Source organism: Hemicordylus capensis, chromosome 3, assembly GCF_027244095.1.
Source record: "Hemicordylus capensis ecotype Gifberg chromosome 3, rHemCap1.1.pri, whole genome shotgun sequence".
NCBI lineage: Eukaryota > Metazoa > Chordata > Lepidosauria > Squamata > Cordylidae > Hemicordylus > Hemicordylus capensis.
The window spans coordinates 187818698-187843599 of record NC_069659.1 but is presented as its reverse complement, the minus strand read 5'-3'; the positions used below and the strand labels follow the sequence as shown (position 1 = coordinate 187843599).

The window sequence follows — 24902 nt, the reverse complement described above, 5'->3', positions numbered from 1 at the left end:
GAGACAGGGACGCCCTGAACACGTAAACCAAAAAGGGGAGGAAATTGCCACTCAAGAAACAGACAACAAACAATGCAGAGAATATCGACACAACCCATCCAAGTGTGTGTGCGACACTGGCACAAAAAAGGATCACCATGGGGCTCAACAGAAGCCTGTTTCCTCCTCTCCTGATGTGGAGTGGGTGCGTATAGTTTACCTGAGCATTGGGACGTATGTGTGCACATCTCTCACATCTCCATCCCCGTTCATCTCTCCTTCTCACTAAGGTGCAAGCTACCTAAGCAGCTCTTCTGATCCTTTTAAATGGCTTGACTAGCTGTACGAATGCAGTGGGGTGAAACAGTGGTCTATGGTAATCCTTCCAGCAGGATGCTGTCCCCTTGATTGTGCCCAATGCCTTAAGAATTAATGTGTAATTATACAAAAAGTGACAGAATTGTGTTGATATTTCTGTAACATAAAAACATTCATGGATATAGTTGAAGAGTTCTAAGAGATCAAACATACTATGTTATCTATCTATCTATCATAGTTCTATACCGCCTGATATGTGTATCTCTAGGTGGTGTGCACAATTTAAAACAAATAAAGTTTTAAAAAAATTCACAGAATAAAATTTTTAAATAAGTTCAGAGGACGAAAACAATTATCCAGGAATATGTATAGCTTGAGGCAAGCCAAAGAGATAGCAGATGGAAGATGATTCCTCCCCATAGTTCACCAGGGAACAAGACGACCAAGCAGGAGAGAAAGTGTTCAGGGTGCTATTTCCATTCTGCCCCCTGCATCCCACAAACATTTTTAGCCTACTTTTCAGTAGACTTATGAGATCACCCAGAATTCTGTTTGTGTGTCTATGTGTGCTCCACTATGTGGATGTTGATGTCATCCACCCCAATCCAAGATGGTGGACACAAACCTTTGAGGGGCAAGTGGGCTAACTTGGGAACTGCCTAACCGATTTGAACAAAATTTGCTACAGCTGTAGGGACACATAGGGATGCCCAAATGGTGTGGTGTGTGATGCTATCATCCACTCCAATTCAAGATGGCGGCTGCATGACCATCCGTGGCGCAAGCGGGTTAATTTGTGGACTGTCCAACCAATTTAAACCAGATTAGGTACAGTTGCAGTGAGTGACACACAGGAACACCTCAACGGCGTAGTTTGTGATGCATAAACTTTTTGAGCCGCAAGTGGACTAACCTGTGAACTGCTTACGCGATTTGAACCAAATTTGCTACAGCTGTAGGGACACATAAGAATGCCCCAATTGTGTAGTTTGTGATGATGTCATTCACCCCAATCCAAGATGATGGATGCATGAACATTTGAGGTGCAAGAAATCTAACGTGTGGACCTCTATTTGAACCAAATTTAGTCCAGTTATAGAGACAGTGAAAGGAAAGTAGACTGATTAGTTCTTACTAGAATAACTTGGTTTTTTCATTCTGAGGCCTGTTTGAGGTAGGTAGATTGAGCAAAACAAGAATAGTTGAGTCATTACAGCTCACTTTACAACACAGCAGGGTGTGTATGTTCATTAGTCTTAGAGGGCTGTTCTTGGCACAAAAAAGCAAAAAGAAAAAAGATGACCTTGTAAAATAAAGTACATGTGCAATTTATAGTAAGCCACAATATAGCTACTCAGATATGTACCATATAACAGACTGAATGGAAATAGTGACAATGGCTCACCTTTTCAAATTCATATATTTTTCACTAGCTTCAGGTCTGCATTCTGCACGCTGGACCACTATTCCTTCCAATGATAGTTTTTCTTAAACAGAAAATACACACACAGATTAGCAGCAAAACTCATGCAAAGGTGAACACTCAACCATTTTTACAAGTTTTCTTTGAATGTAACATCTCTAATATCCTACTCAAAGATATATAGATATATAAACTCAATATTTTTCAGAGTTGCTTGATTTGTACAACAGATCAATCAACAACAAATATCAGATATTAACACATGACTTTATGCTTTATATTGCTTTTATTCCAGTGTGTGAGGAAATTCAAATGTACTGAAAATATTTTTCCTATATCTTTATTTTTTCCAAACAGAATATATAAAATTTATGCACAATGATAATATTCCAAGCTTTTCTGCACAATCTTGCAAATTCTTGATATTCCAATACAGTATTCACTAACAGAACCTTCAAGAAATGGTGAGCAGGGGGAGGAAGATGGGCAAAAGTGGTCATAAGAACAGCCCTGCTGGATAAGGTTCAAGGCCTATCTAGTCCAGCATCCTGTCTCACACAATGGCCCACCAGATGCCTCTAGGAAGCTCACAAGCAAGAGGTGACAGCATGCCGTCTCTCCTGCTGTTGCTCCCCTGCATATTCAGAGATATCTTGCATCTGAGGCTGGAGATGGCCTAAAGCCTCCAGACTAGTAGCCACTGATAAACCTGTCCTCCATGAATTTGTCTAAGCCCTTTCTAAAGTCATCCAAGCGAGTGGCCATTACCACATCTTGTGGCAGAGAATTCCATAGATTAATTATGTGCTGTGCGAAAAAGTACTTCCTTTTGTCAGTCCTAAATTTCCCAACCTTCAGTTTCATGGGACGGCCTTTGATTCTAGTGTTGTAAGAGGGGGAGAAAACATTTTCTCTGTCCATTCTCTCTAATCCATGCATAATTTAATATACCTCAATCATGTAGTCTCCTCTTTTCTAAACTAAAGAGCCCCAGATGCTGTAGCCTTGCCTCATAAGGAAGGTGCTCCAAGCCCCTGATCATCATGGTTGCTCTCTTCTGCACTTTTTCCAGTTCTGCAATATCCTTAAGATACGGTGACCAGAACTGTATGCAATACTCCAATGCAGCAGCACCATAGTTTTGTATAAGGGCATTATAATACTAGCATTCTTATTTTCAACCCGCTTCCTAATGATCCCTAGCATGGAATTTGCCTTTTTCACAGCAGCCGTGCCCTGAGTTGACACTTTCAATGAGCTGTCGACCACAACTCCAAGATCTCTCTCTTGGTCCATCACTGACAGCTCAGATCCCATCAGCGTATATGTACATTGGTGTGGGGGGGGTGAAGAGTGTTGTCCCAATATGCATCCTATTGGACGCATTCAATATAGTAATTTTTACCCTCCTTCCTTCCCCCAACAATGAATCAATCTTTGGGGGAAACTGGGCTCAGAAAAAGATTCCTGAGCTCCATTAAGCTTTCTGCAATTGCTTCAGAGACAGAGTTTTCAGGGAGAACATATTGTCTCTGGGTTCAATTTTGCCTTGCTTCCATGGTTGGAGGGAAAAAATAAGATTAGGCTTCAAGGGAACTGGTAAGCAAGAGAAGCTTGGAAGGCTTGCACTACAACCCTGCTCTCAGGGATAAATTAAGAAGTATGGGATATTTACAGACTTTGTCCAGGATTATTCTGGAGCTTGTGAGGGGGTGGAGGAGACCTTTTTGTTCTTGTAAGGACAGGGGGAGTCTATGGTTGGTAGAAACTCTCTTCTACTCTGCCATCTTCACCACCACTTCGGCACATAGGCATCTCACTTTAAAGATGCATAGGTATGATTTGTGCCTATCACCATCTCAACCAATTCTGCAGCTTTCCCCCCCCACCAATAAATGACATTATTATGCAAACTAGATTAATATATATCATTTATTCTAATTGCCTAGTGCTGCATTATACACACTCTTTTGCTTTCCTAAAAATTTCCATCCATTATACTTAGATAAAACAACAGGATTGAATTGTGATGTACATTAGGAACAGAAAGCACCAGTACCAGACAGCCCAGCATTGATGGATTAAATCCGGATCATACTATTTTAATCTGTGTTTCCATGGATGCATTCACACCGAGGCTATTAATCATGTACTAATAGGAGTCACATTCGTACTACAAGTGATTGTCATGATTTGCAATCAGCAGCAGTGTGCAGGATACAAAGAGTGTTTGAGGGCCAAGCCTAAGATGAAGCAAGGGTGGTGGGACTGCATGCTGCTCCTGTGCTCGGGCAAACATGCTTGTACAACAAGGTGGCATGCCTCCTCCTGTGAAACCTCTTTCTTGCATGTTTTGCAGGATAGTTTTGCACAAGAGCATAACTGGAAATATCCCCACAACTTTGCGTAGCAACGCCACCATCTTGCACTAATGCATCTTTGTTTGTTGCACAAACACAGCATTAGTCTGGATGTTGGCCAGGAAACACTTTATGAAACAAAGATGTATATTAATTCACGACTACATAAAGACACATCTGATTGCCTGTGGTAAGTATAAATCCCCCTCTCCCTCCCCCTCCCCGCCCCCACCAGACACCGCCAGCAAGTCCCCATTCTTTTGTCTGGCCTCAAAGAACTCCTGGCTCTTTCAAGGCTTCACACCAGGCTGCTTAAGCCAGGGCTGTGTTCCAGAAGCTATGTGCAAGAATACTGCCATCGCCACTGTAGAATACAGCTCAGCACTACTTCCAACTCCCTCCCTGTTGGGAGAAAAGAGAAGCACAGTAGAGAATTTCTGTGAGGAGAAGGGAGTTATTCAAGTGAGTGGAATGGACACTGGGCAACCGCTCCCTGAGATCTTTTGGGCAAGGCTGCATTAATCTGAATACAAGTCAAGTTCATTCATAGATTAGGAACTTGAGACCTAGATTCAGCAGAGTGACAACAACAACAACAACAAAATAAAACAATAGCTTGCTAAAACATGAAGCCTAAGACCTCCAAAATAGCCACCAAAGCTGCAATCCTGCTTCAAGAAACAGCATGTGTGCCTACCTCTACAAGTAGCAGGATAGGTCCACAGGTAAAAGACTGGCCTTTTAGTCTACAGGTAAAAGGTGGGCCAAGGAGTCTAGCCTGAGTGGAAGGCTCCAGCATGCCCTGTGAGACAGAGGAGCACTAATGAGCGAGGCCATAAGATACAGTAGAAGGCTAGTACAAGCGTTCAATAGTGACTGTTTATACTCACAGCCAAATGGAGCAGCTGTGCCCCTATAGAACTGGAAGAATAGAGCACTTGGTTGTGTGTGACATCAGCCGCTGCTGAATACTAACACTGTCCCTGGCCTCACATCCAATGACCTTGCTCCTTGGCACTTCCTGGTCTCTCATGCCCACAACACAGTTGCTGTAAGGTGCAGGACTAAGCCCAATGATGGAAGCTCTAAGGCACCAGGCATCTCCAACCTACAACTCTGGCAGCAGGGCTATAGCGCTTTCAGTCCAGCACCACCGGGCTGAAGGAACCACCTGCCTGATCTCTGCTGCATGGCAGTACCACCTTTATCAAGCGTGGAGCTGGTACTGCAACCTTTCAGTCCAGATAACCTGAAGAACCAAAAGCAGACTGGATGGTTCTATGGAACAACTGCTCTAGGCTTGGCTCCTCAATCTGAGCAACTCCTTCCAAGTAGCAACTGGGAATGCCTCATTGGTATCTACTAGACTGTCCTTGATCAGGTCCTCTGCCTCTGGCCTTTTATCTTCATCATCTTGATCCAGAACTCAAACCCAACGTGTCTTGACCATGTTCTGACCCCTCTGACTCGCATCAGCCTGCTCTGAAATTCATGCCCCCAACTGTAGCCAATCTTGGAGCACAGCCAAGAACTGACAGAAGCATCCCGACAGCCTGGCAGTCTTTAGCGTGTGCACAGCACTTTAGTATTCAAAGCACTTCACGTGCATTATCTCAGTACTCCTTACAATTACCTTGTCAAAGCCAGTCAGCATTATTAACCCCCACATTCAAGATTGGGAGGTGGGGGCACATGCAGAGGCTGAGAGAATAGAGGAACAGCCTAAGGCCACCTAATGAGCTCACTTGCATAGCTAAGCTTGGAATAAGGAACCTCCTGGTTTATGGGCCACACTTGGGCAGGCTGCTACATCAGCACTTGTACCCACAAAACACCGTTGTGATCTTATGCTCTCTCAGCAGCACAGTCACAATATTTGCATTATAAACAAAACCTAGCACCACTGATGGCCACCATCTAGCCCGTCACTCTATTCCACCTTTCTTTCCACTCCATTCAGATGGTGGGATCAGTGCACTGCAGGCCAGGGTAATCCATTACACAGGATGAATGGACAGTACAGCAATTTCAGGGCACTGAAGAGACGGCTTGTGTGCAACTTTGTTCACTGCAGGGATAGAGCAGCCGCTCGCCCTGCAACCTCAGGCGTCAGAGGCGCTTCAGCTAGGCTTGTGTTCAACCACCCCTCCCTCTTACCCTCTCATTCTGCATTCCATACTTAAGAGAACATGTCAAAAGGTGACTCAGAAGATATTTTATGGCCACAACCCTGAAATTGCTGTGCAGTCTTCATGAGATGGTCAGCCAAGAAGATACCACAAACAATAGTCAGTGACTAGCACACAAACCAGTTATTTCATTCAGACAATTATCTAACCCAGGCATATCCCAGGACACCTCTCATCTTGCCCAGCTCCCTTCCTAGCGCCTAGTCACACCTTCCCCAATGCTCACTGATTGTTTGGTAGCATCTACTGGTGATTTCCCTAGCATATCCACCTTGTCATCCATGTCTCCCCATTGCTTGGTGTACTACTATTCCAGCAGAAACTGTGGAAGGGGAAAGAGCAAGGAGAACTTTATGCTATTGGGACCTCCCACCTGACCCTGGCTAGTGCTCCAGTGACAAAGCGACCCTGTCTCCTGTTTGTGTGAGACACTGCTACAACCTGTTGAGTAAAGGACAACTGTTAGCCCAGGATACAGTCCCCCTGTAATTATTTTGGCTTATGTAGAACATCCCTTCCTACCTGCTTACTTATGTGAAATGCCTTTGTTCTTGCAGTCCCAGCTGGAGCAGTGGAATTAAGGTTCCTGAAGGGTATTTATATACCGGTTTTCAACAAAAGCTCCCTAAAATAGGCAGACAGACAGACAGACAAAAAATAGGCTCCCTGTCCCCAAAGGGCTCACAGTCCAAAAAAGAAACCTAAGATAGACACCAACAAAAGCCAGTGGAGGGATTCTGTGCTGGGGATGGATAGAGCCAGTTGCTCTCCTCCTGCTATAGAAAGAGGATCACCACTGTTAAAAGGTGCCTCTTTGCTCTATTAGCAAGGCTCTGTCTGGAGTCCTGAGTACTACATGGGTTCTAGGAGGAAATTTTCATTTCTTTCTGACACAGACATTGTGAGAAGAGTTATAAATCCACATTTCACATTGTAAAAAGATTAGCACCACTGTCCTTTGTCTGTGGAGCCACTATTAGTGGGTATTAGTTATGTGGGTAACACCTTGAGGCATAGGAGTACCTTTTGTCACAAACAGGGCAGTCTAAAAGCATGAAAGAAAAAAATGAAAGCCATTGTCTTGACTTTTGCATCCAGAAAGATTTGTTCTTATAGTGACATGCCACCATTATAACTGCTGTTTAAGAGGACTGGGTACAGAGGAGGCTGACAGTGTTAATTCTCTGCTTTGCTGTGGAACACCTGGCTGCAAATGCTGCCCTTCTGAATCTAGCAGCCTCTCTAATGAAGAAGAAGTCGACACTTGCCTAGCTCGTCTAGCTCCCCTGGTCTCGTTATTTTGTTGCAAATATTTGCAAAAGAAGAACCAGTCTTTAAAGACAATTGAAAAAGACTGAGCTTTACAACTACAGCTGCCACAACAGGCATCGAGGCAGCATTTTCAACAGCATCTTTTGTCCCCCCCCCCACCGCCATCACTGAAGTGTAGCTCAGCTGTAGTGTTATAGGATATATCAAGATTTATTACATACCTGCCCACATGCTTTCACATGAAAGTAGAAAACAAGGTAATCTATATTAAATTTCTTCATAGAACTGAAAAATAAATAGTATAATACAAATAAACTACCCACCCCTTCTATCAAGGTTTAGCCTACAAGAAAAGTATTTTCTATCATAGAAAACAAGCCTGGACAGACTACATTTTCCACATTTAGCTAAAAAGCAAATTTAACACATGCAAACATATTAGATACAAAGCTGTGCATTTTAACACTAATTCTAAACATGATTTTAAATCGGATAAAATACCCAGATGCTGTAAAAACAACATATTGATGAGCAAGGAGAAAAACCTTCATAATGATAATGAAAAGATATTAGCCAGTTTAAAAGCCTATTGGAGTTTTTTTTAAGGTAATTAGTTGGTAAGCCTTTTAAAAGAAAGTATACACTACTAGTTTAATCCTAGCTAAAGAGCTAGGATTTGTCAGTCATGTTTTTCCAAACCCATATCTCAGTGTAAATATTAAAATGTATGGAACCATACAATTTCTTTTGACATAAAACAAAAGCACACTATAACAACATACACTTCTGGGACTTCAAAGGAAAAAAAACTAAAACTGCTTTAACCCAAGCCATCCTCTTTCCCTTACACAGTTAAATGCAAATTGTGTCGTACAGTCATACTCCCAATATCACACTGCAGACATAGCTTCTACGCCACCTACTGCAAGACTGTGCTGACAAGCTCATGCATTGCTTAGAGCACTCCCAGCCTATCATTGTTCCAGAGCTGAATAAAAGCGCTTTTAGAAGAAATCTCTATACAAAACAAAGAAGAGCAAGGCAAGAAAGCAATCTCAAGAATGGAGCACAAAACAAACAGGCGTGAAATGGAATACGACAAAAAAAGCAAGGACTCAGAAGGCACCGATCAAGGCAAGAATTGTAAAATGTCTCCGATTACTCTCAATGTCGGTGGATATCTGTATGTTACTCAAAAGCAAACACTAACCAAGTATCCAGACTCTCTTCTGGAAAGAGTTGTAAATGGGAAAATTCTATGTCCTTTTGATGCAGATGGCCATTATTTTATAGACAGGGATGGGCTGCTATTTAGGCATATTCTGAACTTCCTACGGAATGGAGAACTGCTTCTACCCGAGGGATTTCAAGAAAACCAACTTCTGGCACAAGAGGCAGAATTCTTTCAGCTTAAAGTGCTGGCTAATGCAGTGAAATCAAGGTGGGAGAAGGAGCAGATTGCATCCAGAGAGACTACCTTTCTGGAAATAACAGACAGCCACGACCGTTCACAGGGCCTTCGGATTTTTTGCAATGCTCCTGATTTTATATCTAAAATAAAATCCCGCATTGTTTTGGTTTCCAAGAGCAGGCTGGATGGCTTTCCAGAAGAGTTTTCTATCTCTTCCAACATTATTCAGTTTAAATACTTCATAAAGTCAGAAAATGGAACTAGACTTGTTTTGAAGGAAGATAATACTTTCGTTTGCACCCTGGAAACTCTTAAATTTGAAGCGATAATGATGGCATTAAAATGTGGATTTAGGTTGCTGACCAGTCTGGATTGCTCCAAAGGGTCAATTGTTCACAGCGATGCACTTCATTTTGTCAAGTAATTACTTCTTCAATCAACAGACAAAAGGCCAGAAGCATGCAGCCTGTAAATCTCATTACATTTCAAGAAATCACAAAATGATTTATCCACTACTGTATACCACAGAGCACTGCTTCTAATGAATAAATGTGAGCTAATGGTATGTAAGCTGTAACATCCATTTATGAGTTCTTTGTGCCTAAATTTAATAATAAAAATATATTTACTAAACATGATAAAAATCAGAATGAATATTGAAGCCATTGCATCTATGTTTTCTGTCTCCTGTCTCTCTCACAATGAATCTAGTTAAAATGTTAGTGTGTGGTTAGTTTTGTGGCTAACATGCATTACATCTTATTCCACTCAAAGGCGATAAAAGTGTTTTCTTATTAATTAACATACACAGCATGGTCTGCTTTTTGCTAAATACATCCTGTATTTAAGATGAAACTTACATCTGGTTTTATTTAAAAATCTGGTTGCTTTAAATGTAAATTACACTGAAATTCTTCAATGTAATGGAATCTGGGAAGATATAAAAAGGTATCGATCTGAAAAACCAAAAATATAGCAGATTTTACATCTTGCACGTCTGAGAATATCATATTTTCAGCTATAGAATTAGAGGGCTGGAAGAATCATAAGGCCACCTAATTCAACTCCCTGCCAAAACGACACAGCATAGGATACCGTTCTACCCCACCCCCGTCAAACACCCCCCCCCCCAAGTTACAGGATTTAGTCAAGCTGGGGGGAGAGGGGAGAATGACATTTTTAAATTTATGAAGTCAGTGTATTTCAGGAAATAAAGAACAGCATTTACCACAAGATACTCATCTAAGAGTTTTATCCAGAGGAAGGGAATAACCAGAGCACCATACAAAAGGGCTTACAAACTAGAGAGCCAAATTGCCAATTTTATCTGCTGACATGATTTTTAAAAAAGAACCAAAGTTTAATTTTCTGATATAAAGTCAGTGTACTTTACAATAGAAGAATATAATATGTATCTTACCTAGTAACTTCACACAACTATTAAGCTGAAATCCCCCCTCCCCCAATTCAGCTTCTACCTTTAAAACAAAGGGTTTTATTTCCAGAATGCAACAGCCATTTTATCAACTTAAAAACTTCAGTCTACAAAGCAAGACTGCAAAGTTTCAGTACAAAACCCCAGTTAAAGAACAAAAGTGCAAGCATGTCCTTTCTAAATTATAAGATAACTGAAGCTACAAGCATTGATTGTGTCCATCTTGATTGCAAGGATAAGCTGCACTTGAAGAGTGCAGGATTGTCAAGAAACAATCCTTTGCACAGGAAAAGTTCAAAGGACATAAGACAGGAAGATACTGCCAATTATGTGGTAGCAAGCCTGACTTATCTCCTTAGCTAAGCAGGGTCCACCCTGGTTGCATATGAATGGGAGGCTAGAAGTAACTGTAAGATATTCCCCTCAGGGGATGGAGACTTTCAGGGACGAGCAGAAGGTTCCAAGTTCCCTCCCTGGCATCTCCAAGAAAGAGCTGTGAGAGATTCCTGCCTGCAACCTTGGGGAAACCACTGCCAGTATATATGTGTGTGTGTGTATATGTGTATATGTGTGTGTGTGTGTGTGTGTGTGTACACACACACACAGTCTGATATGTACATCTCTAGGTGGTTTTGACTTCTGCACGTGGGAAAGTATTCATTTTGGCACATGGAATTTTGATCCCCAAAATGATGATGATGATGATGATGATGTTGTTGATAATAATAATAATAGAAACAAGGACTATTTAGCATTTGTAAAGCACTTGAGTATTCAAAGGCTCCACATAAAATATTCTGTTGCAATCCTTGCAACAGCTCTGTAAGGCAGGTCAGCATGATGATGTCCACATTGGAGAGGAGGCCAAGAGAGTGTGGTTTGCCTATAAGGCCACCTTGTGAGGTCATGGCAGAGGCAAGATTCAAACCAGGCCTTCCCAGTTCATAGTTCAGTCTCTTAGCCAATACCCAACACCAGCTTTCAAGTTCAGTTTGCACTTAAACCAAAGCAACTGAGCTCTTATTCAGAAACACAATGCTTCTGAAGTATCTCAAAATAACTATGCTGCTGCTGCTCCTACTACACCACATGTGTTTAGCACCACCTGCCAAATGTCTTGGGGGTTATACAGTGTATCCTTGTATATGGTGACCCTGATCCAGAGAAGCACAAGGAAGAGACAGCACACAAAACAGGGCACTCTCTTTACTTACCAGCAGCTGCCCAGAGTGCATCCCACTAGGCTTTTTAAATCCCCCAAAGCTTAAAAAACCGCTTAAGATGCAACAAGTGAAGAAAGGACGTGCTAGAAATCAGGAAAGATGGAAGCCTCCCTGTTGCCTGTGCAAATCTGAGGGTGCATATGCAACAGGTCTCCTTGGATCAAGGCTGGCATGTAATATGGACTGTGGTCTACATTAGAGAAATGAGAAAGAGATGGTGGAAATGGCCAAGGATTGTGAATAAAGCCAGGAGCAGACAGCTAGTTTCCCACCAAGTGTTTGGCAAATCCAGCCTCTGGACATATGCTCTCTCTCCCTCCCTTCTGCCCTCTCCCACACCAATACCCCCATATTTTCCCTTGTCGTTCTTAACCATGGTTTGGCACTGCCTCTTTTAGCACAGTTACAGGCAACAGGGGAAGCAAAGGGAAGAATTGGTACAGGGAAGGAAGCACATGTTCATAAAGCTGGCCTGTAAATTGTAAATTACAGTTTGCATGGAATCAATCACATGCCTGCATTGGGCTTGGACAGTGGGGCTAGACGACAGGCAGGTTTGATGGCAATGCAGAGATGAGTAAGCAAAGCAAGAGAGCAATTCAAAAAAGGCTTTGCTGAAGAACAGCTTTGTAACATGCACTATTTCTAATCTCCAGATACTAGTTATTCTTTCAAAAATAGAAGATGCTCTTACATCACTATAGCATTTGAAGATGAATGCAAAAGAACATTCAAATTAATACAAGGAATTTTATTTTAGATTGTCAAGATTCATCCATTAAAATCCCAGGGCCCACCCCTCTTCTAATAAAAACAGAACAGTTTCTAGGATTATTTCCTGTAACAGTACTGGGTTCTAAGAGGAATTATTACTCTCAAAAGGTAGGTAGAACTTCCTAGAGAGTGATAAAAATCTGTGTGATAAGTGAACCGCTTCCTGACATCCAGACTCTGAGAATACAGCTTCACATTTACTTCCACTTATGTCAAAGCTCAGCAAGTTATGCCCATACTCTAATGAAGTAAAGCTGATCAACACATTCAGAAAAATGCTGAATCCATCTGGAAATGTCCTACTACAGAATGCAATTGAGGGGGTGGGTGGGTGATGCATGTCTGAAAGCTCACTTTGTGTAAAAGAAAGAAAGAAAAAGTAAAAGTGGGGGGAGTACTGCACATGGAAAGGCAGTGTATTGGGGAAAAGGATTCTAGTGTCTCCTCAACATGCTTATTTTCTATGTAGAAGATGGTGTTTTGCTTTTTAAAAAACAAGATACATGTGGGAGCATTCCAACATATGGTCCCTCCACCCACATATTAGGCAAGTGATACTATATGCCCTTTCTGAAAGTAAGCCATAACCTGAAGCTGAATCAAGGCTTTCTTGACTTTTGCTCTGAGCAAGGCTTTCTTGACTTTTGCTCTGAGCAGGGACATAGCTAGGGGAGAGGGGGCCTGTGTTCACTCCTCTCCCCGGCGGCCCCTTTGAGTGAGGGAGCTAATTAAGAAAATAGGGAGGGGTGGAGCTGGGGGCCCCTCAGGAGCTTGGGATCCCAGGTTCTCTGAACCCATCTGCTCAATTATAGCTATACCCCTGGCTCTGAGGCAGTTGTATATATGAATGCCACACAGAGGAACTATCAGCTTTCTGTTGATATTCAAGGTGAAATCCATCATGAGCCAGAATACAATTTGAAGACAGCATCTGCATACTGGCAGTCCTACACATTTTCATTAGCCTGGCTGGTGCCCGCCTCTTTTTTGTGGGCGTTTTGAATTCATTCTGAATTATTCTTAAATGGTTACTCTCTATGCTCCTGAGAACTAAGGCGACATGTCGGACAGGTTGTTGGACTTAGACTGGGAATACCCAAGTTCAAATTTCTTATCAGCCATGGACATCACAGAGTAGTTTTAGACATCACAGTCTTTCTCAGGTTAATCTACTTCATAGTGTTGCTGCAAGGATAAAAGAGTAAGCTCACATACCATCCTGAGTCCTTTGTGGAAAGACAAAGGCAGAAAATATGAAATTCAAGTGTGAATCAGGACTTTTGAAAGTTATTATAAACTGTTTTAAGACATGAGAGGGTTTGTTGCTGCTGTTTCTATCAGTTTCTGATCCACTAATATTTTAACCGTTACATCATCCAACTGGCCTGCAACTACAAGGGTCAGAAACTTGCTACTGAAAACCAAATGAAGTCCAGCATTCTCAGCACTCCAACAAGAACTCACAAGCGCCCTGTGTGTACGCATTCTACTGAGGAGCACCACTACATGTATCCCATATGCCTGACCTTATGGTTGCCCCCTTTTTACCCTCCCTCCCTCCTTGTCTGGGGTAGAGCTAAGAATAGTGGGGCTGCCAGTGGGGCTGCCAGCTTCCATTAATTAACTTCCCTTTTATTAAGATGCCCCCTGAATGGGTCAGGCTACTTAAAGATATTCTGCTGGGTGTTTGATTCCCCCCCCCCAGGCTTCACCATTACTAGTTGTGCAGGATAGGCAGATTTGATTTTCTTCAAATCCAATGGTCAAGAATAGGAGTCTTCAAACTCATTAGTCACAATAACTGCCTAATGAGTCGTGAGAGTCTCTGCTTCCTATGCTATCCAAAATGTGAGTTGTATAAGCAGAAAATATGGAGGAGGCTGTTGCTCATAAAGTGTCACATCATCCATTTTCTCTGAACAAGTTTGTACTTAACCATCAGTTATAATGACTGTGTGATTAGGTTTTCAAGTGACTGTAGAGCATTAAGACGACAAAGGATGCCTGAAGTTTTTTTATTAAATCATTATGGCAGAGGATGAGCATTCTCAATAGGCCCTGAACAGACATGCCTGATGGTTAGCCTCTTGGGTCACAGCACTGCAACAGGAGCCAGTAGGGTAACAGTTTTCCGTTCACTCTGCCCAGTAGTAGCTAAATTCCAGTTCCAAACTATGCTTCCTCTTCCTCATCTATTGCCCCCCCCCCCCCCGAGCAATTTAGGAGAAATCCAATATGCAACAGTTCCAGCCTTTTCCTGGCCCACTGGTAGGGGCTGAATGATGTTCATTGGAGAAGGAGCCACGTAATTCACCTTACTCCACTGTTCCCTCTAAGGTGTGTGCACGTGTGTGCGCTCACAAGTTTTTGGATGTCCGCTCAGTTCATTTTAGATCCCGCTCAGGTTGAATCAGGAAGGCTCCATTCTGAATGCACATGCACACACTCCTTGATACTGCCACCCAGAACAAAACTCATTCCGCACAGAGATTACTCCCATAGTCCCTTTGTCTAAATAAGTCCTGAACAAATCGTGATACAAGAAGTCAATGCAGCCCTGCAGATGTTCCACAAGCCTTCTGCTTTTAGTTCCTGCCAAGCAGGAAGAAATGGGTAGCAATATATAGCTGTGAATTGTATTCAGGTTAATAAAACACATTATGCAGCCTGATCCTAGTATTCATTCATTAGTATATACCCTCAATCCAAAACTAATACTCCCGGGCAGTTTATAACTAATACAAAATCAAAAATATATAATCAATTAAAAAATTTAAAGCAATTACAAGTTAATACACTTTTTAAAGTTTAAAAACCATTGAAAGCCAGACTGAAAATGAGTCTTAAGGGCTCTCCTGGCCATTAGCGTTGTTAAGTCTCAAATTTCTGCAGGAAGAGCATTCCACAGTTTAAAAGTAGCTGCAAAGAAGGACCAGTCCCAAGTTGCCATGAGGCAAACTGGCAGCTGGAGACAGACCTCTCCTAAATATCTTAATACGTGGTGGAGATTGTGCAGAAGGAAGCTCTCTTAGGTAACCCAGCCCTATGCCATTCAGAGCTTTAAAGGTAATTACCAACACTTTGTATTTTGTCCGGAAACATATCAGCAGTCAGTGCAACTGTTTTAGAACTGGCACAATATGGTCTCTCTTGGATACCCCGAAACCGATCTGACTACCACAATTTGAACTAACTATGTTTCTGAACTACATGCAAAGTCAGCCCAATGTAGAGTGCATTACAGAAGCCCAACCTGGAGGTTACCAGAGAGTACAATACCATTTTGAGAAAATTATCTTCAAGAAATGGATGCAACTGGTTTATTGATAGAAGCGGATAAAAAATGATCCTGACCACAGCCCTAACCTGAAACAACAGGGTGAGACCTGGATCCAGGAGAACTCCCAGAATGCATACCTGTTCCTTATGGAAGAGTACAACCCCATCCAGAACAGGTAGTTGTATCGCGTTCTTTGAGTTATGACCTCTTACAATGAAAACCTCCAACTTATTCGGATTCAGCTTCAATTTATTATTTCTCATCCAGCCCTTTACCACCTGTAGGCTGGCATTTAGGGTGGCTATCGTTACCTGATGAAGTTGTTGTGGAGAAACAGATCATCAGCATATTGATAACAATTTGCTGCAAATCTCCTGATGATCTCTCATAGCAGTTTTATGTAGATATTAAAAAGCATCAGAGACAGGATGAAGCCCTGAGTGACATGATACAATAGATCCCATTTCATGAAGCAACAGTCTCCAACTAACACCATAAGAATCCACCTGAGATATAGGAATGGAACCACTGCAAAGCAGTACCAGCTATTCACTTATCTCAAATGATTCAGAAAGATATCATGGTCAAAGGCATCAAAGGCTTCAGAGTGGTCCAAAAGAACTAGCAGAGTCACACTCCCTCTCTCATTACCTTAGCAAAGATAATCCATCAGGCTTATCAAAGTCATCTCAAATGCCTAAAAACCAATTTGTCATGGGTGAATTTCATACTCTATCATTTGAGAAGACACTATCATAGAGAAGCCACTATCATAGAGAAGCAGCTCCTGCATCACTCTGGTAACATACCAATCTGTTCTCAATAATAATCAGGAGAGGGATTAACATGCCAGAGAAAGCAGAATAAGGGAACCACAGTACTAGAGATATTGGCTCAATTCCAATAATTTTCCAAACCATGATTCTAGAGGATGGTGAACATGTTTCTCTTGGGATTGCCTCCAACAACGACCAAGAGGTAGTTGACTCAGAGGATGCTGGTGAGCAAGCCTCAGAAGAGAGGACTACATCTGATACCAGACCCTAGAATCACCAGAACTGGAACCACCTGAGCCTAAAGCTCCTGCGGGGGTTCTGGTGCCACATTGAAGGCAAATGATTCTGTACAAAAGATGCAAAATGCTTGGGGGCATGGCTTGAATCTGGTCCATTATCAGCTCTTATTTATTTATTTTTGTATGCCACCTGTAACCAGATCTCAAGGTGGTTTTCAATTCAAAATATCTATAAACATTAAAATCAACAGTTAAAACCAATAAATTATGTTTCAAAATCAAATTTAATGACTTTCCGCCAGGGTGAATAAAAATCAATGATTTCTTTAAAAAAATAAAAAAAATCAGATTTTTTTGATTTAAATCGGATTTTTTTAAATAAAATGCTTTTTGAGGAAAATATATTACCATCCAAAGGTTATTCCATCATGAAATAAAGATTAGTTTTTTAATTATGTAGAATAAGGCTGTATATGTTTAATTTTTTTGGTAAATAAATTCCATTAATCCATTCACAATGTCATGCTCTTCCAGAGGTTTTTGTAAGATTATTGGGCAGTTTCTCTGCCTACAAGATATTATCACAGATGCTTGGTTTACTTTTGCAGTTCTCAAAACTGAATTTGACTCAGCAGAGATCACATGCCTCTTCTTCACAGCAAAAATGTTATGACATGAACAGAGTTGAGAAAAAGACCTTAATCCTATTGTTCTACAAACCTATGAATACAGAATCAACCCCTTCAGTGCTAAGTTTCAAGAAGTTCAGTGAAACAGAATAGAAACAATATTTTTCTGATTGTTTGGAGTGGAATAGATCTGCACAAGAAGAAAGTGAAACTAAGTGTGAGGAGGGGGGGCAAGCAGACAAGCAGTACAAAATGAAAGTGAAACTTTCTGAGCACAATACTGCATAGCCACAGACAGACAAGTCTTTGGATCTTTTTGTGCGTATGACCTGAGGTTTATCACATTCTTTCCATGGAGGAAAAAACCTATAATGGCAGCAGGCCGTAAAAGAGACCCAGTTTGGCAATATTTTAATGAAGTTCCTTTACCTATCGGTAAGGCAGGCATGCGTGCAAAATGCAAACACTGCAACAAAGAAATGCAAGGCCTGGTGGCCTGAATGAGGCAACATCATGAGAAGTGCTGTGATGAAGATGACCAAAGAAACACATTTGAACAGGCAGGATCTTCAGGTTGGTAAACATTTTTATTGAATCATATAATATTTCTAAAGACTGCCTTGAACTGTCATGTTTGAGCAAAATTATATTTCTTATTATTACTGCATGTTACTGTCATTTGGTACAGTTATGAAGAAAAGCAAATATTCCTTTTGGGGAAGTGCTGTGTACAATAAGCAGAAATTGTTTAAACAATAAAATAACAGCACTGACTTTTTTGTTTAGGGGAATTCATGGATTCTGGAAACTACCCACCTTCAAGATCACCATCCCCCTGTTCTACAGTTTCAGAGTTATCCATCCAGGATAGTGCTTCATTAGCATCATCATCAGACACCCACAGCCACATATCACTATCACCTAAAAGAAAGAAAAAATCCTTCCCTCCTGGAACCACCATAGATAAGTTTGTGATAAAAACTAGCAGATTAGAAAAAGAGTTAATTGATGAAAAAATTGCCCAGTTTGTTTATGCAACGAACTCTTCTTTCTGTCTGACTGAGAACCCACATTTCATTAATATGGTTCAGTCACTGAGACCAGGATACAGTCCACCCAGCAGAGCAGATGTTGCAGGGAAACTGCTGGATAAAGTGTATGACAGAGAAATGGAGCAATGTGCAACAGCTCTGGAGGGTAGAATTGTTAACCTAAGTATTGATGGGTGGAGTAATGTCCACAATGATCCTATTGTATGTGCTTGTATAACAACAGAAGAAGGGAAAGTCTTCCTTGCACAAACAATTGATACGTCAGGAAATGCACACACAGCAGAATACTTACAAGAAGTGGCAGTAAAAGCTATAATAACATGTGAACAAAAATTCAAATGTCTAGTACGCAGTTTGGTCACAGACAATGCTGCAAATGTATCCAAGATGAGAAGAAATTTAGAAGAGCAGGAAGGGAATACAAAGCTAATAACATATGGTTGCAGTGCTCATTTGCTGCACCTCTTAGCCAAAGACTTAAGTGTTCCAGAAATAAAGACTAATGTTGTTGAAATTGCTAAATACTTCCGTAACAATCACTTTGCTGCAGCAGCTCTGAAAAGGATAGGTGGAACCAAGCTAACGCTCCCACAAGATGTTAGATGGAACTCTGTGGTGGACTGTTTTGAGCAGTATATCAAGAACTGGCCTATTCTGATGACAGTTTGTGAACAAAATCGAGATAAAATAGATGGCACTGTCACGGCCAAAATCCTCAACATTGGGCTTAAGAGAAATGTTGAACATATGCTGAGCATCCTGAAACCCATCTCTGAATCTTTAAACAAAATACAGAAAAATAGCTGTTTTATTGCTGATGCTGTTGAAATTTGGAAGGAACTGAGTGAACACTTAAAAACAGAACTACACATGGACAGAATTAAATTACAAGCATTAAAAAAACGAATGGGACAAGTACTGTCTCCAGCTCATTTTTTGACAAATATTGTCAATATCCAGTACCAGGGTCAAAACTTAAGTGCTGAGGAAGAGGAGTTAGCTATGACATGGGTATCCAGCAATCATCCATCTGTAATGCCAGCTATAATAAACTTCAAAGCTAAGGGGGAACCATTCAAGAAATATATGTTTGCTGAAGATATTTTAAAGAAAGTCACACCACTGAACTGGTGGAAGTCACTTAAGCACTTGGATTTAGAGACTGTTCAAGTAATGATTTCACTTTTAACAGCAGTAGCTTCTTCTGCAGGCGTTGAAAGAATATTCGCTTCCTTTGGACTCATTCATTCTAAATTGAGAAATCATTTGGGACCCGATAAAGCAGGAAAGCTTGTTTTTCTTTTCCAGATTATGAACAAAGAAGAAGATGAAGATGACGAGTGAGCTACAGAGGACAGTATTTAAGTTTTTCATGTGTAGGCTGGGCTGACAGTCTAAGTTTCTTAAAATATATATATTTTGTTTAGCCAAATTAGTTAACAAACATGGATGTTTGTTTAAGCAAATAACATATGCTGTAATGTTATTGTTTCAGTTGAATAAATCTATTTAAATTGTTATTATTAAGGTAATGATTATTTTTCTCCTTCCTAAGTACAACAGAAAAGTTGTCCAAATATGAATGATTAACCTATTAAACTGGGGATAAAAAAACTAATATGAAAAGTTGTTATTCTAAAAATCTTCATCTGCTTGCATATTAAAGTTATACCATCAAGAATTAGTCTTTATGTAGAAAACTATGATTTAGATCAAGCCTTACTGACTAGTGATTTAAATCGTGATTTAAATCGTGAATTAAATCAGTTTGATTTAAATCAAATCCACCCTGCTTTCTGCCTTGAGTTGTGTAGTATTGATTTAATTGATGTAATGTTCAACAAACCACCCACACAAGTACAGCCTAGGCCCCTCGTAGCTATTTAGCACCATGCTACCTTAATGTCACATGCTAGCAAAATAATGCTCAGGATCATCTAATGCAGATTAGAGCCCTACATGGAAAGGAAAATGCCGGATGTTCAAGCTGGCTTCAGAAAAGGCCAAGGAACAAGAGATACCATTTGCTGATGCACGCTGGCTAATTGGGAAAGCCAAAGGATACCAGAAAAAAGTCAATATGTGCTTTGACTACAGAAAAGCCTTCGTTTGTGTCAACCATGTTAAGTTTTGGAATATCCTTAGGAAAATGGGCATCCCAGAACATCTCATTGTTCTCATGAGACATCTATACACATGACAGGAAGCCACAGTCCAGACAGAACATGGTGAAACAGACTGTTTCCAGATCGGCAAAGGAGTAAGACAAGGCTGTCTACTTTCTTCTGCTTTATTCAATTTATATGCTGAACATATACTGAGAGAAGCTGGACTGGAATTAGATGAGCGTGGTTTTAAAGTTGGAGGAAGAAACATCAGTAACCTACGCTATGCTGATGATACCACTGAGCGTGGTTTTAAAGTTGGAGGAAGAAACATCAGTAACCTACGCTATGCTGATGATACCACTCTGATAGCTGAGAATGAGGATGATCTGCAAGCTCTAATAAAGAAAGTCAAGGAGCACAGTGAAAAAATGGAACTACAACTAAATGGCCAGGGGTGCTTTCTATCAGCTCTGGCTGATACGCTAGCTGCGCCCGTTTCTCGAGATCAATGACCTCAAAACTGTGGTACATCTGTTGGTGACCTCCAGACTTGACTTTTGTAATGCGCTCTACGTGGGGCTGCCTTTGTACGTAGTCCAGAAACTTCAGTTGGTTCAGAACGCGGCAGCCAGGTTGGTCTCTGGGTCATCTCAGAGAGACCATGTTACTCCTTTACTGATGGAGTTACACTGGCTGCCAATAGGTTTCCGGACAAAATATAAAGTGCTAGTTATAACTTACAAAGCCCTAAACAGCTTAGGCCCTGGGTATCTAAGAGAGCGTCTTCTTCATTTTGAGCCCCACAGCCCATTGAGGTCATCTGAGGAGGTCCATCTCCAGTTACCACCAACCCGTCTGGTGGCTACACAGAGAAAGGCCTTCTCGGTCGCTGCCCCGAGATTGTGGAATGCACTCCCTGCTGAGATACAATCCTCCCTATCTCTGGCAATTTTCAAAAAATACCTGAAAACCCATCATTTCACCCAAGCTTTCTCAGCTTCCTAAATTTTGGGGTTTTTAATATTTGGTCTATTTTAAAATTCAAAACCCGATTTCGGGGGTTTTAATCACTGTAATTGTTTAATTGTTGTTTTAAAATGTTTTTAAATTGTTAATTGTTATATTATTTTTTAATTTGTTTTAGCTCTTTACTGTTTTAGTGGTTCGTTTTAATTGTAAACAGCCCTGAGCCATTTTGGAAGGGCTCAAATCAAATCAAATCAATTAATAAATAAATAAGATGCCTCAGAATTGACAATGAAGACATTGAAGAGGTGGATAGCTTCTGCCTTTTAGGATCGACTGTCAACAGTAAAGGATCCAGCAATCAAGAAATAAGCCACAGACTAGCACTTGGTAGGGTTGCAATGAAGGCCTTGGAAAGAATATTTAGATGTCGTGATGTGTCTGTACCTACAAAGATTAGAATTGTTCGGACAATGGTTTTTCCCGTGACACTCTATGGATGTGAAAGCTGGACATTGAAGAAGCAAGATAGAAAAAGCATTGATGCTTTTGAACTTTGGTGCTGGAGAAGACTTTTGAAGATACCATGGACAGCCAGGGAAACAAACAAATGGGTCATAGAACAAACCAATCCAGAATTTTCATTCGAGGCACAAATGACCAGGCTCAAACTATCATACTTCGGACACATTATGTGAAGATGCAGCTCCCTTGAGAAGTCCATAATGCTGGGAAAGGTTGAAGGCAAGAGAAGAGGACAACCAGCAGCAAGGTGGATGGATTCAATTACAACAGCAATGAATGCACCACTGAGAGACCTTAAAGGCCAAGCTGAAGACAGATTATCCTGGAGAGAATCTATCTACGTGATTGCTAAGAGTCGACACTGACTTGACGGCATTTAATCAATCATACATCACAGAAGCGTGCACATTGGTGATGTAAAGATTGCAAAGTTGGAGCTGTAGTTACAGGAAATAGTCCCTGCCCTTCTTCCCCAGTAATTATTTCTGCAGTTGCTCTTCTTGAGGTCATCAAACTAAACACCTTGGCCTAGCTCTCTTACTTGGTTAAACCTGCAAAGGCTGCAATAGCAGCCACGATGACAGATCCTGCAAGGAGATCCTCCAAGGTGAAACAGAGTGTTTTTTTGTAAGCTGCCAACTTAGAACTTCTCTTACCCATTTTCTGTCTTCTATCCACACCTCTAGAAGCCAAGATCACCTCTCATTCAGCAGCTCTCTCTTCCCTCCCTCTCAGGTGAGGCTGGCAGGCCTGCAAACTTTTACAGAGAAATGAGCTGATGACACAAAAGTATCCTTTTGTGCTCACAAGATTTCAACAACACCCATGACCTTTACCCATACTAGCTAATTGCTACTGAGGACAGACTGACAGCAAGATTCAGATAAAAGCACCACCTCTTATGGCATCTTGGTATTGTAGGCCACTACCATTTACCACGAGAGCCATTCTGTGCAATAGCTCAGAGTGCATGGAACACAGCCATTTGTGTGCTCCAGCTATGAGCAAAGTCAAATGTTGCCCTGCCCTCATGTTTCCTTGAATTTCAATGCAAATGCAAGAGACTTGGCAAACCTCAGCTCACTATGTGGATGGAGCTCACAGATGATGAATCTGTTGGGGAATTTGTTTTAATATAAGTTGTCATATTTTCACCCAAAGAGGAACAGAGCAAAGATTCATTCAGTTACGATATGTGAAGCAAGGTCTAAACCAAGACTTCAGGCATTAAAAATAATGAAATTTCGTCTCCAAAATGCAATCAGGCTCCCTTTTTTCCCCTAGAACTGACAACTACTACCCATATTTTATTACTATTATTAGAGTCAACATTCTCTCTTACTATTTCTTGTGCCACACAACAAAGCAGATCTTTGCAAGAATAGAAATTATCTCAGCCACCAGTGGAATACAAAAACCCCCAAGCACAATCTAATCAAAGTTCCTTTTAAGTTTACATAGCTGAACTACTGCTATGTTAGCAGTAATGTTAACAGATCCAGAATTATGTTAACAGATCCAGAATAAAAGTAATGAAACTAAGGCATACCACAATTCATCCAAGATTCTTTTGATACATAGTCACATGCAATTTGAACTCCTCTCTAACTTAACTAGATGAAAGAAAAGTCAAGATGGGTAATAGTCAAGATGGGTAATGTGGTGACTCTTTTACATCTAGCAAGGGAAGAGTAATTTGTCCCTATTCAACCCCAGAACAGCGTTTTTTGTTTTTTTTTCAGTGATTGTTTCATGTCAAGGATTGCAGAGAGCCATTTTCATTAAACAGTATGTATAGAACATCATAACTAGGTAGGCCTTTAGCACAACTTGCACTACATACACACAGTTGTTCTTCATTCTTAAGGGATATTTCCATAGTATCTTTCAAGAACTATAGCTAAGATGTGAAAATAGATCATAGTAAATGTACAAAACTAGCCTGGGTTATAGCAGACATTTTTCCAATCCAAAATTTGTCTTCATTGTATACTGCTAAGGAGAAAATTGGCCCATGAGTTGCAATCATATCATTTTGTATATACAAATCCATTACTCTGCTTCTTCAAATTCACATTTTAGCACCCTAAACCTGTCCCAACAAATATACTACATGGCATCAGACCATGCAACAAACCCAGATGCAAATTATGCCCTTTCATCAGTACAATCAATTTATACGTGGACCCAGTGGCACAATTTACCATATACAAGGTTCATACATATGTGCACTGACAAATGTGGTATATGTAATATCTTGTACTAGATGCCATCACCCATTTTATAGGGCAAATGAGTTTATCCTTTAGGCAAAGTCTGAATGGACATAAATCTGACATCAGAAGCAAGATTACCAAGAAACCTGTCAGTAAGCATTTTAATATGCATTGTCACATTGTCATGGACTTGAGAGGTTATAAGGTTATAAGTTTATTCGGTCATTGACCAGCAAACATTTACAATAAAGCAGTACGTACGGACTTGAGAGTGTCCATGTGTTGATTGGCCAGTCAAAAAAACAAAAACAAAAAACAATTTTTCCCCCAGGGTGTGTGTGTGTGATTTTCTACCCAAAAAAACCCATGATTTTTTTCTAACTGGGGGGAGAATTGCTGAACAGCAGGGGACACAAAGAGCATGGTAGAGCACCCCCCCACACACATAATTACTTTCACTTTCAGTCCATTTTTCATCCCATTTTCATCATCCCTTTTGCCCCATTTTCACCCCTTTGCCTCACTGCCTCGGGAAGCTCTCCCTCCAATTCCCATTGCCCCAATGCCCCGTTATCTGTAGTTTCAGTGTCCGTTCCCCCTCGCAGAAGGGAACCCCCGCGGATAATGGGGTTCTCCTGTAGTGATGTTGACAGACTAAATTAAAAAATAGGTAATATTGGAAATGTGGCACACAAAATGACAATCACATTCATATGCTCTGGGAAAT

At 40.9% G+C, this 24902-nt stretch overlaps 2 protein-coding genes across 4 annotated transcripts in view; one reads left to right on the top strand and one right to left on the bottom strand.

Annotated features, from left to right (window-relative positions):
* Positions 1-24902, bottom strand: part of GTF2F2 (general transcription factor IIF subunit 2) — a 115692-nt gene that overhangs the window by 57684 nt on the left and 33106 nt on the right. For all 3 annotated transcript variants that reach the window (XM_053305685.1, XM_053305684.1, XM_053305686.1), the window contains one exon: positions 1703-1784. In XM_053305685.1, the coding sequence (XP_053161660.1) occupies positions 1703-1784 (82 nt within the window). The remainder of the gene's footprint in view (positions 1-1702; positions 1785-24902) is intronic.
* On the top strand, positions 8443-9613 carry KCTD4 (potassium channel tetramerization domain containing 4). The gene has a single exon (XM_053305687.1). It carries the CDS (start codon positions 8603-8605, stop codon positions 9374-9376), a length of 774 nt encoding a protein of 257 aa, XP_053161662.1. The 5' UTR covers positions 8443-8602; the 3' UTR covers positions 9377-9613.

What these genes read in the sequence shown, in the direction of transcription:
- KCTD4 (XM_053305687.1), top strand. Translation starts at nt 8,603, where the DNA reads ATGGAGCACAAAACAAACAGGCGTGAAATGGAATACGACAAAAAAAGC.